The 15,342-nt window shown below is 39.8% G+C and overlaps 1 protein-coding gene across 3 annotated transcripts in view; it reads left to right on the top strand.

Annotated features, from left to right (window-relative positions):
- Ift57 (intraflagellar transport 57) overlaps positions 1-13,095 on the top strand; it is a 58,087-nt gene extending 44,992 nt beyond the window's left edge. The window contains exons 7-11 of one of the 3 annotated variants that reach the window (XM_041673045.1): positions 6,888-6,959; positions 7,901-8,032; positions 9,702-9,764; positions 11,367-11,433; positions 12,732-13,095. In XM_041673045.1, the coding sequence (XP_041528979.1) occupies positions 6,888-6,959; positions 7,901-8,032; positions 9,702-9,764; positions 11,367-11,433; positions 12,732-12,910 (513 nt within the window). In that variant the 3' untranslated portion in view covers positions 12,911-13,095. The remainder of the gene's footprint in view (positions 1-6,887; positions 6,960-7,900; positions 8,033-9,701; positions 9,765-11,366; positions 11,434-12,731) is intronic. The other 2 variants (XM_041673047.1, XM_041673046.1) reach the window with 2 other exon arrangements.
- Positions 13,096-15,342: the final 2,247 nt, after the last annotated feature.

Below are 15,342 nucleotides of genomic sequence, written 5' to 3'. Positions count from 1 at the left end.
CTAGCCAAAATGCATGTGCACCCATATGTTATGGGTGTGTTTGTGTATATATATATATGTGTGTGTGTGTGTGTGTGTGTGTGTGTATGAACTGTATATGTAATGTAGATATGTATGTGTCTATTCATGTGTATACATGTATTATATATTTTTGTATATGCATGTGTATACATACGTGTACATGTCTACTAAAGCTCATTTATTTGTAGGAAAGTACTGTAATCTGTCTTTGAAACTTGTTTATTTTGTTTTAAAGATAATCCTAGCAGGGTTATCTAGTTTGTTCATCTAGAGCAGACTAGAAGCAATAAGATTCCCCGGTGTCCATACTTTAGCCAAACAACAGAAAAATGATTTCATTCAGTGTACATGTTTGAATAGGGAGTTCTCATAACCTCTGTTTTTCTTACTGAAATTGGGGAGCAGGATAAAAAAATGAAAGTGACTGCTTGATATAAAAGAAAATCTGTCTGTGACAGAAAAGCACATTTGGTTTCCTTTTCAATTAATGATAAACTAAAAATCAAACAATCTCAGTTTGTTTCCCAGCCTGTGAGCTGGAATGCAGGATTTCTTCCTTCATACACTGCAGTAACTATGAAAACTTCTAGAGGAATTCTGAACTCAAACCAAGCCTTAATGGGGAAAATGAAATAACTATCTAAAATAGAACCTATAAGAGCTAATATGCTCTTTTGATATTTATTAAAATGCAACTGCAAAGTCTCATTGAATTGATATTTCACTGGTAATTGTCAGTAGTGGATCTAAGACACAGACAGTGAGAACAGAAGAGAAAGGGGATACAGGGAATTACAAAGGTGACATGGTTGCCCTCTTCCTGCTTTGAGGGAGAAGCAAAAGCTTCCAGTAGATCCTATGAACTAGTAGGTTCTTCTGTGTGGTGCCATGGGTTTTCCAATAGCCTGGAACACATCCCAGCACACAGACTTTAACTCTGTGTCTGTCCATGAGCACGAAAGCTCATGCCTGAGTTAAGATGGAAGGGAGAGGCTGACATTTTACAAGTTATATGTTAATGGTACTTAATGCACGGACGTACAATGACCATAACTCATGGTATTATTCTTGCATCCCTTGTCCGATAGTTTCAGAGAGAAGCTTTTAGCCATTCAGTTGGAACCACAACTCACCCATCCCCCAAAAAAGAAAAAGACACTAAACTAAACCTCTGATTACAAAGGAGACCAGTCAGGTGATGTTCTGCTGAACTGCAACTCAGAGAACCATGTAGCCTTCAGTCACCTAACAGCCGCAGCCAGACCGCATCCATTTTGATTGTATGCTGTACTGTGAATCACCAGCTAGAGCTACTTCTTCACAACTCTCCACTTTCTGAAAGGGAGAGATTCGTAATAAATTAATTTAATGCCAAAGAATTTAGAGTGGGGAGAAAGGATATGGTTATAATACCTTTGTTATTTACCCTCACGAGTGATAGAATTATATGAGATTTTGTATGAGGTGATTTTGAAAAATAAGAAGCCTAAGGAATTGGGACTATAGATGAATGGTTGAGTCCCCAGCATGCCCAAGGCCCAATCATAAACACTGTGAATAGAAGTGAGTCTAAGGAAGTTATTTGCTGGGTCATTACTGCTCTCCATTCCAATGAGAGAGAAAGTTTGTAAAATTAGGTGAGACTCTGATCTTCAGCAGACAGGATAAATGTCTGAAGAACACTAAAATGTCTTTTAGATGCCTGGAGGAGGAGGGCCCACTTGTTCATCCCGGCCTCCCGGCTAACTTAGTCCCAAAATAACCACACAGAAACCGTATTCATTAAATCTCTGCTTGGCCCATTAACTTTAGCTTCTTATTGGCTAACTCTTACATCTTAATTTAACCCATTTCTAGTAATCTGTGTATCACCATGTGGCAGTAGTTTACAGGGTAAAATTCCTAGCATCTATCTCCCATGGCTCCATAGTAGCTCCCTGACTCTGCTTTCTTCCATCCAGAATTTAATTCCATCTTCCCCACCTACCTATGTTCTGCCCTATCAACAGGCCAAGTCAGTTTCTTTTTTCATTAATGAAAGCATCACACAGAAGGACCTCCTACACCAGATGCCTCAGAGCACATAGGATACTGGCCAGTAGATTCCAGTAGCACACAGTGCTCACTGGACACATAACAGTAAGAGGCCGTAGTTCAACCTTGTAAACTCCTCAGCAGTCTGCTTTATCACAAAGATGTATATGATGTATAAAAGTCCACAGGTTTGGAAACACATTTTCTAGACATAACACTGACACCTAGTTTGTCTCAGTATAAAGTGTATATGTAGTTTTATCCTCTGCAATGAACAACCTCTAAACCACAGTGCCTTACAATAACCGCAGCACATTATCCTGACTGGAGAAAACTTTTACTGCAGCTTAATTCTAGTGGCACCCAATGCTTCTCAGACCCAAGCTCAGGCTAAAAATGAATGGAAGGAGTGAGAGTATGAGCAAGGAATTCAAGACCATGGGGGGCTCATCCACTGATGCAGTTTGCTTGAGCTAATGGGAGCTCACCAACTCCAACTGGACTGGGAGTGAACGAGCATGGGAACAACCAAGCCCCTCTGAAGGGGGTTGACAGCTGGGAAAGACTGGGGGGCCACTGATAGTGAACACTGGGATGTGTCTCTACTGCAGATACCGGCTTCATGGGATCCTGTTCTCTTTGGATGTAAACCTTGCTCAACCTAGATGTCGTAGGGAGGGCCTTGGACTTTCCACAGGGTGGGTTGCATGGTACTTCCTTAGGGTTTGAGGGGTGGGGGAAGGGTCTGTGGAGGGAGAGGGAGGGGACTGGGAGTAGGGGAGGGAGTAGGAATTTGGATTGGTATTTTTTTAAGTAATAATAAAAAAGAAAGAAAGGGAAAAAAGCATCAGAGTAAGACAGCCTCCCTATCTCAAGTGAAAGGTAGGACAAAGGCACTCTTAGATGGACAGCTCTTCCAACTTCTATACAGTCCACCATTCCACTGAAAAAGAATCACACAGCCAAGACCACCAGGGGAGCAGGGAAGGCCATTCCTCCAGTCAGCAGCCAGCAAGTTTCACTAAACTGTATTGGGAAGGAAGAAATGGATCAGAAAGGATGACAGTATCTACTTATCTCTCCAAACCTTTGTGTTTCAAATATGTAAAGTTACATTAAAGTGGCTGTAACTTAATGCATCCTCCACCAATGTTTGAATTGCTAGCACTGTTGAATAGTTCCTTTTAGAGTTACTTATTTCTAGGATCCAGGTAGGCTTCAAGTCCTTACATATCATTAAAACCCATCACTCCTTCATTCTTACCACACAAACCTTTGTAAAGCTTTCAACCATCTCAGTTGCCCGCCCTCAAATGTATGCCTTTCTCCTTTTATATTCATCTTTTTAAAAATGTCACAGTTATAGTCACATTTATTACCCATTATAACTATGTTAAAACCTTAAAACCTTTTCAGGAACTTCTTAGACAACTAAGAGATTATTTTTCTCTATTTTTCCTGTGATAATTAATGTGATAAAATTTGGTAAAAAGCTTAGAAAAATTAAAGAATAAAATAAAACTTATTCTATAATTATAAAATATAAAATATATATAAATTATATATAATATATAAACTATAATTATAAAGAATAATTATAAAAAATTGTTCTATATTCAAACCTATGTGTTAATGTAAAAACATACAAGCACATTTATACTATACATATATATATTAAACATATATAATACTAACTTTTAATAATTTAAATGCCTAGTGTTTGGGAACTGTATTTTCTATTATCTGAATGCTACTAAGCATACATTTTTGCTGATCATTAAATAAAAAAGAACTTAGCATTTAACACATTTTAATATATATGTAATGCAAAATACAGAGTTTCAAATCTCAAAAATAAAACCAGCCTTTTTGGTTTGAGTTTGGAGCACCCTGAAGTTACCTGTGTATTTCTCTGTATCTCTTCCTTCCCCATCCATGGTAACTACCATCCCCAAGTCTGTGGACTGTTCTTAGCTTCCTTCCTTGTTTTTCTGGGTATTTTTACCTGTGTGTATCTCTGAACAGTGTATTGCTGAGTTCTGCTTAGCTTTGAAGTTTTTAAGAATCATTTTATACCGTGTGAATTGTTAAAAATGGTAGAATGAATTATACAAAATTAGGAATATTATTTTCTGGTGCTTTAACAGAAAACATGTACATGAATCTATGTGTATTTCCAATTTGTGGTAGGAATACTTTCTGGAGTTAAAGTTTCTGGATTAAAAGATAAGAATATTTTAAAGGTTTGTTTGTTTTCGTTAAAAGCAGTGTTCATCAGGAGATGTGTCCTTGGATATTTTAATCAGATATTTATTTGGATTTTTCTGGAAGATAATTCTAAATCATGACTAGTATTATACTTTAATTGCCTATAAAAATTAGAGAAATTTAGTAAGTCCAAACCCAATTCCTTGCCATTTTTGGCTACCCCACTCTGTCCTGTTCTTGCTACATGTTGCACTGGTCATTATTCCATTTATCTGTCAATCTAGAACCCAGCAAGGTTATCTTTTTCCTCCCCACCTCCATTCCAGCCATCCCATCCTCACACTTCCCCAGGTAAGGATGCTCTGCCTGTCGACTCCGCAGATCTTTTGGATGTATCCCGCTCTTCCTTTCAGACCTGTGTTAGCTGGATCACTGCACAGCCTCCTTACTGGTCTCCTCCCAGTCTTCAGAATCTTGTTTTTCTAGTGGGTCCTTATTCAAAGCCCAGGCTTGACTTGAAAATTCAAACCGACATTTAATAACAGGTCACTGTCCACGTGGTAAAAAACCACACTTCTTACTTGTTAAGAACAAAGCTCTGGAGCAATTTACTCAACCTCTTCAGTTTGATTTCTTGATGATCAATCCTTTCTACCTCCCACTCCAGAATTTTGTGTTTTAGACTTGAGCCAGCCTACACTGATATGTTTTTCTTGTTTGTGTTTCTCATTCATCCTAACCTTCCTCTTCTCTTGTATATCCCATTGAGATATACTCTTAGGCTCCATAAGAACTCTAGCTCCAGAGTTTTATATCAATGTAAGTTATCATAATTAACATGGAGAGTCAAGTGTTGTTGCCACTCTCAAGCCATTTTGAATGGCAATGCTTGCAGTACTATATTTGTGCATATAATTCTGAACAGAAAAATGAGACCATAAAATATCTTAAATGTTTCCATTATAATAAATCAGGACCGTGTGTGATAGATAAAAGTGCATGTGTGTGTGTGTGTTTCTGTATACATTTATTTGTATACAAAGACAGAAATAGAGTGATAGGTGGAGAGAAAGACATGTAAATATTTAATCTGTGTATTCATTAAGACTTCTAAAAGCATTTTTGGAGCCAAGATATATGAATAATTTGGGAACATGTTAGATCATAGTTTCTCTTTTAAATTGTTGTTTGTTCTTTGATAATTTCATATAATGTGTTTTAATTATATTTACTTTCTCCCAAACTCCTCCCAGACCCACCCCCTTCAAGTCTAATTTGCGCTGCCATTGTTGTAATGAATAATGCTGCTCATCAGGTGCATTCTTCTCCGTGGAGGTGTCATCTGAACTGACTGAGCTCCCAGCTCCTGCTCCTGCACCCACTTCTCCAGTGCTGGCTGCTGAGTGGGAAGGGCCTTGTCCTTTACCAGATAGCACAGTCAGACTTGGGTGAGAAAGAGGTCTTTGAGGCATAAAATGAAAATGTTGAGCTACCTAATTGATAAGTGGGTAAGGAGATAACCTTGAAGGACCTTTCCAGCCTTTGTATTTTAAGATGTTTTGTTAATGAGGCAGAAAGATCCAGGAAAGGACAGTGCTTGTTTGTGCTGTTTTTCAGTCCTCACTAGGGTCAGGTGACAGTTTTTGTCCCCTTACCCCTGAACTGGCAGTATGTGTCAAGCAGGAAGTTGCACTGCTATGGAAGTGTTCTCCACCGTGCCCTCTTCTGTAGCCAGGCCTCTACTTGTTATTCTGTGAGGTTGTGAGTGTGAGATTAGATGCTTTTTGAGGTTCCCTGCGGCTTAAATATAAGTTGATATTTGGTATGCTTGAAGTGCCAAAACATTTGTACACCCTGTTGCTATGGGCGTGTTTCAAAGTGGAAAAGTCAGTGCAATGAACTATTCTCAAGTTTTTCTTCAGGAAATTCTGTGGCTAGCACAAACAAGCCTGTCAGTTTATGCAAACAGACTTATGGGATTGAGAATAGCCATCATTTACTTCAGTTTACCTCTCCTGATTGGTATGTCTGAAGTCATTTAAAGTGTTTCCTTATAATGATATAAACTGAAGTGTTTTAGGGGATTACACGGCTGACATCAATTTATAATAAGGCCTGTAGCATTAGGCTCAAGCAATCAGTATAGACTTCCTTTATTAAGGGCGATATTCAGAAGTCTTCCTGAAGAAAAAGCTTATTTTCATTTTCAGGAGACAAACTAATCTTTGATACATGATATTTGAGGAAAGAGTTGAAAGTTGCTTCTGGCAAACATAATCGTTAGTGCTTAAGCAAGTATTTCTTTGCTAATAATTAGATTTTCTTTCATTTTGATAGGTAGTCATAAATATTAACCACCAGCAGTGCAGGAATAATTTATATTCAAATTATCAGATATCACTATGTGAACACATAAAATAATTTACATTTACTTAGGACATTTTCTCTGAAAGTGCCCCCACGTACTTCTTTCCATTCTTGATTGCGAACTGTGTATAGGACTCTGCCACCCGAAATAGGACAGCGACCGAGTAGTGAGGAGAGAGCAGAACTTCACCACAGACCGGGGAAAGGAGGCCGTGTGCTCTCTTTCACTTGGTTTCTATGTGTGCTTGTACTAATAGGACTGGAGGGTCCATGTTGACCAAATGCACCAGCACAAAAGTGGAATTGAATCAGCTCTGAAGGAAACCAAGGTAAGTGAATCACTTCAGACAAACCAACATTATTTACTCATCTAGATCTACTGTGGTAGAGTTTGAAAGGAGAGCAGATACAATCCTCATCTCTCAGGGGGTGATTAATTATATATACCACATTACATCTTCACGGCCCTAGTGCTTACACCAAATAAATCAAGCTACTTATGTAAAAAACTATTTATGGTCAGTCATGGTTGTACGCTCCTGTAATCCATTTGTATTTTATACACACACACAGACAGACAGACAGATGGATAGATAGCACATGTTGCACATATATATCTAATAATGTTTTAGACACATATCTGTCTTTCTCCTGATTCCCAATATTGCATGCACCCTAGACTGACAATGGCTGGGACTTGTAGCTCTCCCAGGCTTGTTGCCCTGGCACAAGTGGGATCTTCAGAGAATGCCACAAAAACGCAAGCTCAGGTGCAAAGCTGTGGATCCCAGGCTAGACCAGGTCCAGATCTGGGACTCTACTTCTAGCTGTAATATTCACATCAGCTTTGAACTGTGACTTCATAAAGCCATATAATCCCTTGGCTACTTTGATTTTGAAGTTTATATGCAACTTATTATAATGACATAAGCTTCAGGTATTTTGGTGTCCATGAGGGCAAGAGGTAACTGACACTGCCAGGCTCTTCTTTTCTGGAGACAGGGTCCCGGGGCAGTTCCCTTGCTTCAACGTCCAGGGTGTTTGGATTACAGAACTGAACCATCACATCTGGCTTCTTAAAAAAATAAAAATGGTGTGATTGAAGTGTTTCTAATCATAAACATTGTTTGCTGCCGAAGCTTCAAACTGTCGTCTTCTGCACACACGATTGATCATTTGTGGAGTATGTTAAAGAACAGTTAAATTGTTTTTATGAGTTTTGTAAAACGTATTTGTTCCTTTATCTAAAAAAATCCCATGGAATTTCTAGGGATTTTTGGATAAGCTCCATAATGAAATTAGTCGGACTCTCGAAAAGATTGGTAGCCGAGAAAAGTACCTCAACAATCAACTTGAGCACTTGGTTCAAGAATATCGTGGGGCCCAGGCCCAGCTGAGTGAGGTAACTTAAAAATGCTTTTCAATGATTTATTCAAAATCATGACCCTAATCCCTAAAACAACGTATTTTGTTTATAAATTGTGAAACGAGAAAGGGGGAGAGCTTGAGGTAAATATGATCTAAATACATTTTAAACAAGCATGAAGGGATCAAAGAATATATAATTTTTAAAATTCTTCATCAACAGAAATATATGCATTCTGCCCACTTGAAGCTAAGGGGATGTGGGGTGGGAGAACTCTCCATTTCATATGTGATAGAAAGGATTATTCCCCGAGGAGTCCCTAAACATACTACTTCATTTTATTTAGATAAATACAGGTTTGCTGCTGGTGATCATGACTTAGAACTAAGAGAGAGAGAGAGAGTCAGATGCTATGTTTCATTTCGAAGTCTGTCGCTAATTCACTGTGAAAGCAAGAGAAAGAATAGTATGCATTGCAGGTGTCAGAGGGAAGGAACAGCCCTTGCACAATGGCGGTCAGCTACATACTAAGGAACATGAAAGCAAGATGAAGTCAGAGACAATTTTATTTACTTGTTTGTTTGATTTTTCAAAACAGGGTTTCTCTATGTAGCTCTGAAGACTGTCCTGGAACTTACTTTGTAGCCTAGATTGGCCTTGAACTCACAGAGATCCGCCAGTGTCTGCCTCCCAAGTGCTGGGATTAAAGGCATGCACCACCACCGCCCAGCAAGAGACAACAATTTAATTAATCAAATGAAACCCGTTTTCCATTCTTTCAACGTTTTAGAATTTTGTTCAAAAGATAAAATCCCAAACCCCTAGTTTCTGCAAACATCTGTGGAAATCCGATAGCTTTCTTTGGGAATGTATAAGAACAATCCCGTATGTCCTGATGCTAAGCTAGTCTAGTAAGAATACATGCAAATAGGGGTTCAGCAGGGTGGGGACTGGGAGAAGGCAATGAAGGTAAAAAAATGATCAGAATACATTGTATATACACTTATGAAATTGTCAGTGGGTGATCATTTTAAAGAATTACTGTAGAAAAATAATGAAAATAAGTTTGAGATAACTCGTGTCTTCAGAAGTTCCCAAAGACCAAGTCAAAAATAATTTACACTTTTTATTATATTCTCTTTGAATCTATTATTCCCATATACACATGAATTCATGAGCATTTTTACTTTAAAAATGTCCTCTGGTTAAAGGCACTGGGTATCTAACACTAATATTGAATAATTGATTGCTAGATTAGTTCCTGAGAACATATTCTAGTTGGCTGCACCGTCATCCACTTTATTAATCCTTATTAATTGCTGAACTTCATACTCTACTTTGATTGATTTTTTTTTCTAGAACTAATTTTCTCTTGCATAGCACACCAATTAGATTGACCGAGAGTCACCCTCCCAGAGTGTTTAGGAAGGGTGGAGGACAGTTTTTATTGTCGACTGTGCCATGCGGGTTGCATGGAAAGGTGCCTGCAGTAGTTCGTCATTTTATAGTGCTTCACTTAAATGCATGGCGCCTATTAATAAGGACATGAAATGGCTACAGTTAAATGTCACTTTCACAAATGTGTTCACAAATAAGGGGGTGCCATAAAATGCCGTGCAGAAACCACACACACACACAGAGGTCATATTTAAGTAATCTACTCCTGCTCGGGATTTGTCACTAAACACAGTGTTCTCCTCCTCAGGCAAGAGAGCGCTACCAGCAGGGAAATGGTGGAGTAACGGAGAGGACCCGCCTCCTGTCTGAGGTACACACCAGCACGTTGATGCACTGCTCACCTGTCAGCTGGGCCCCAGGCAGCCGAGCCCTCCCCTGACTGAATGCTGCTGATTGCAGTGAACCCCTCTCCCAACGTCCAGCCATCAGCTTTAGGAGTTCACTAACGAGTGAACCAATTATCCTTCTCTTGTTCTTTTAAGGCGTCTAAAGTTGTTGAATTAAATTAATCATTAAACTTGCTCTTATTATTAGTGCATTGATAACCTTCCTAATCTTTATTTAACATAGTAATTAATAATAGAAGAGTGGGGAAAGCACGAGGGAGGAGTCTGCAGCCAGTGTTAAGCTGACTCTTAGTGGACAGCGCATTGTTGGCCATTACTGTTAGCAGTGTGTGGTCCAGAGGATAGCTCTGTCTACACCTGAGGGACTTCTAAAATATTTGCAGCGTGCCTGCATTTCTTCCTTGGTCTTAGCAGAGAAGAGGGAGCTGATATATATTCTCATTTTACACGGGAGATGATGGGAGTCAAAAGGAAAGACAACGTTGTCAGGAGCCAGTGTGAGACTGAGATGTGAGACTGTCTATAGTAACAAGGCAGCACGATTTTCCAAAGTTCTGGTGTAGAAATTAAGTTTCTCTTATGAAGAGTGTTTCAGAAATATTTATTTCAAAATATACCATTAGAAATATTTAGACTCTAGTCCCGTTGTGTTTCTAAGCAAATAAAACATTCCTCGGAAAGAAAGTGCTCACTAATGGGGGGTAAATGAACACTTGAAGGGCGTCCAGGGACCACTTAGTCCTCTGGAGTCGGTAGTTGTCCCCAGTTGTGATGTTTCAGGTGCCTGGAAGAAATTAATTTGCTTTGCCTGGATGAGCACTTTATTCCCTGGGAAGACTTTACTCACCGGCACAATGGAAATAAAGCCGACTAGGTTACAGTAATTACAGCCTAGCCCTAGATTATGTAAAAACAACCTCTCACGATTTAGAGATTATATTTTCTATATAATTTTAGAGATTATACTGCTGACATAGAATTTTGCCCGCAGAGGCTGCAATGGTGTAATCTTGATACCAAGAGCAGATTAATCTGAAATCTTTATGATAGCACTCATGTCTCTTAGAGTTCAGAGTTCCTGGTTTAGAGAAAGCGATAGAGCATTTTTGTATCTCATCATAGGATATAAGCGTTTTCTTACTAGTCTAGACGAGTAAAGGTGACATGGTCTCCAGATAAACAGATATACTGTTAAGAAAGACCCTAGAAAGCCAAGGTTCTAGTAACATTGTATTTACTAGTAAGCACCTTTTGGAGAGCGGCATGGTAAATGCTAGTGATAATTGCACAGTTTGGGGGCTTCGTACTGCAAACAACTTGATTTTCATTCTATAATATCGCAGCATGCAGAAGCTAATGTGAAAGTAATTTGCGGGTGTTTTATAAGCCGTTCTTTAAAAAGGAAAAGCTTTGTGTATCTGCATACATTGTCTTTATTGAATAGTCTTAATGTTTTATTTCCTTAGATCTAAATTGATTTTCCTCAATACGGCGTTCAAAAAATTTCAAGGTTCATTAAAATTTAGCATTCACAGGACTTGTTTTTTTTTTTCTTTCAATAAAAGGTTACAGAAGAATTAGAAAAGGTAAAGCAAGAAATGGAAGAGAAGGGCAGCAGCATGACAGATGGCAGTGAGTACACTCTCCTCCGGGGCTGGACTCAGGAAGCGCTTTCCAGGAGGCCTTTGCACAGTAGTGCCAGTGCTGGCGTCTCTGTGTGTGAGCAGCGCCGCTCCACTTAGCCTGCAGCCTCCGTTCTGTCTCAGGCGCCACGATGGGAGGAGAGAGCCAACTCCTGAAATCTGTTCTCTGACCCCCACGCACCCGTGCACATGTGTGCACATGCACCCCTGCACACACGCACACGCAGATCTAAAATAGTCCATTTTTACTTGTTTTTTTTTTTTTTTTTTTTTTTTTTTTTTTTTTTTTTTTTTGGTTTTTTGAGACAGGGTTTCTCTGTGGTTTTGGAGCCTGTCCTGGAACTAGCTCTTGTAGACCAGGCTGGTCTCGAACTCACAGAGATCCGCCTGCCTCTGCCTCCCGAGTGCTGGGATTAAAGGCGTGCGCCACCACCGCCCGGCTTTTACTTGTTTTAAGAGAGATGCGTGGCACAAAAATGATGTCTGATGCTCAAAATACTAAGTTCCTTATCAATCAACTGAGAAAAAATATTTTCACTCTAATTTAGATTTTATTGATTCAAGCTAATGACTCAAAGATCAAGTGGGAAATATTCAAGTATTGCTTTCTTCTAACAGAGTTTTAAAATATATTACTTTGTTTTCATCATTTTATGCACAAAAAACCTTAAGATTATCCCAAAGGACACCAGGATAATGATGGGATGACCCTAGAGGTTTCCCCCTCCTTCTTGGAAGTCCTGACAGAGCAGGGCTCAAATAGAGAAGAATTAATCTCTCCGTAATTATCCTCCTTTACAGACTGTTTAGTTTGACCCAGGCCAGTGGCCATTGCCCCAGACTTTTTATGTCAGAAAGTTTGTCTAGGGTCCTGATGCTCCGCAGGCAGGCTGGGAATCAGGCAAGATGTGGGGATTTTCTGGCAGTGTTTTCAACTGGCTCGTTGTTTGTATCTCAACTGTATCTTTCTTCCCCCCTAACTATTCTGTTCCCTGCTCCTGTAGAAAAACCATGTTGAACACCTCCTTAAATATCCACTTAGCACTTCTTTTTCTAGAAAAAGTTAGAAAATTCAGCCTCAGTACATCAAATATTGAACCAGTTCCCATTCTAAAAGCCTCAGGTGTTTAAAATACCAGTGCAAATCTGTGTGAATGTCAGCGAGTCACTGGCTGCGTTTTTAACCCTATTTCTGGCTTGAGACAAAGTGGGGAAAATGTCAGGCAATTCTCTAACAAACTGATACTCCAAGTGAACATTTTTATTCTGTGCTGTTTTTATCCCCAGCTCCTTTGGTGAAGATTAAGCAAAGCCTCACCAAACTGAAGCAAGAGACTGTTCAGATGGACATTAGGATCGGTGTTGTGGAGCACACGCTGCTGCAGTCCAAGCTGAAGGAGAAGAGCAATATGACTCGAGACATGCATGCGGCTGCTACCCCAGAGTCAGCGATAGGCTTCTATTAAAACATGCGGGCTTTCATGCTTCTGATTGTTTTTTATATGAAATGATTTTTTTTAATGTTGCATGGATTTCCAATTTATACCTCTCAAGCATGTTCAGTGGGTATTTTTGCACAGGTATTGTATCATGGTGATTATGATGGCTAAAGCCTTTACAATGACTATAGTATTTAAAATAAAGTACTTAAAAATTCTCCGGTTCAGAGTCGCTTTCACTGTCATGGCCCGTGTCCTTCTCCTGCTCGTGTGGCTCATTATCTTCCCATTCCTTGTGTGTATAACCGTGTGTCGTATGTATGCTGCTGCTCTCATGTCCTAGACTGCTGGCACAGGCCTGGCACGTCTGGTGACCTCCAGAGCTGGTCTCCTTCCACAGTGCCCACTAGTACTTATCTATTAGAGGAGCTGAGACGAGGTGGTGAAATTCTTCATAGGGAGCCGAACTTCCCTTGCCACAGCTCTACAGTTTCATTATCACCTTCTTAACTTGAAAATAAACAAAGCCAAAAAATAAAGCCAGTGTCCATGTTGACATGTACAACCTATTACTTTTCTTTGAGTAAGTAATTGTTCCACCATATTTGACTGAGCTTCTGGACTAAAGAGAAGATGAGTGTGCCTGTGTCTACATCCTGCCGTTTTGTGTAGAGTCAGCTATGCTAAGCAGCGTTCTGTGGAACCCACCATAATGAGCTTCGTGATCAGCATCTGGTACCAACACTATTTTTTTAGGAAACTTTCTCAGCAATTTTCTAGGCCAGAATTTATAAATCGGCCAATAAGCAATATTGAAGAGCAGCTTTTAGGGGCTGGGGGCGGGCCGTAGCTCAGTTTACAAGAGTTCTCATCTATGAGGCACAGAGCCCTGGGTTTGATCCTTAGCATTATATGAACCAGTCGGTGACTCACACCTACAATGTAGCACTCAAGAGGGAAGCACAAGTTCAAACTCATAGACCTGCAAGATGACTCAGTAAGTAAAGGCATTGCTGCCAAGCCTGCTAACTGGAGTTTTATTCTCAGGTTCCAAAAGTTGTCCTCTAACCTCCACACGAACACCATGGTCCACGTGGCTGCACACATGGACGCACAGAAAGAAAGGAGGGAAAGAAGGAAGAAGGAAAAGGAAGGAAGAGAGGGAGGGAGGGAGGGAGGGAGGAAGGAAGGAAGGAAGGAAGGAAGGAAAGAAAACTTTAAAAGTTCAAGATCATCTTTTTTTTGGTTTTGGGGTTTTTGTTTTGTTTTGTTGTTTGTTTGTTTGTTTGTTCTTTGTTTTTTGAAACAGAATTTCTCTGTAGCTTTGGAGCATGTCCTGGAACTAGCTCTTGTAGACCAAGCTGGTCTCGAACTCACAGAGATCCGTCTGACTATTCCTCCCAAGTACTGGGATTAAAGGTATGTGCTACCACCTCCTGACTAAGGTTATCTTAGACTACCTTAGTCAGGGTTTGAGGCCAGCCAGGTATGCATGAGATCCTTTCTCTAAAGGGAAAACTAAAGAGCAGTCTTTCACCTGGGGGAGAAAAACAGATGAGAGGATCACAAAGCAAGAAATGGTCTCATTATTTTTAAGAAGCAAAAAGCACTGGTAGTAATTTTGATTTAAAAATAGTTTAGAACAACATATTAAAATATCATTTTTAATCCTAATACCTTTCTCCCCTAAATTTTTGTCTTAACACTTACTTTCTAGACAAATACCCCAACACACACACATATACCAGCACATCTTATGTGTTCACCAAAACTCTCTAAGTTTGGATAAGAGAAAATTGATATCTATTATAAACTACCACCCAAGAGGATGCCAATCAACACAATGGCAAATAAGAGAGCTTATTTGATTTGCAAAGAGGACTAACCCACAGTGGGAAGATAGGCACTGTGAAAGTCTACAATCCTCCAGCCCTGTGCTTAGTGGAGGAGCCTAGAGGGAAGATAGGCACTATGAAAATCTAGAATCCTCCAATCCTGTGCTCAGTGGAGGAGCCTAGTGGAAAATGGGAAGCATAGCAGTTGGCCCTGGCAACTTCCTTGCCTAGATTCTGTCTTAGTTGTGAATTCCAGAGGTCAATGTTAGGTATTTGGGTATCTACCTCGTGGGTCTCCACCTTCATTTTGAGACAAAGTCTCTCACTGAACCTGGATGTCACCAATAGCCTATCTAACAAGTGAGCCCCAGGGATCTTCCTGTCTCCTCTGTCTCACAGCGCTGTATTTGCAGACACATTGGGCCACACCAGACTTTGTGTTAGGTGCTAGGGATGTTCATGCTGGCACAAGCAGTTTACCCACAGCATGAACATCCCTAACCCCTGTTTCCGGCTTACGTACTCTGCAAGGGTCTGGAGGCAGTGACTGACCAACTACAAGGATGTGTAATAGCTAGATGTCAGACCTTGATATCTAAATTTTCTACTTAGAAAAAAATTAAA

The sequence above is a fragment of the Microtus oregoni genome, unplaced genomic scaffold, assembly GCF_018167655.1.
Source record: "Microtus oregoni isolate MIOR12 unplaced genomic scaffold, Mior012 000023F_ref0000262, whole genome shotgun sequence".
Classification (NCBI taxonomy): Eukaryota; Metazoa; Chordata; class Mammalia; order Rodentia; family Cricetidae; genus Microtus; species Microtus oregoni.
The sequence above is the reverse complement of the archived record's forward strand: the minus strand, read 5'-3'. Positions and strand labels throughout refer to the sequence as shown.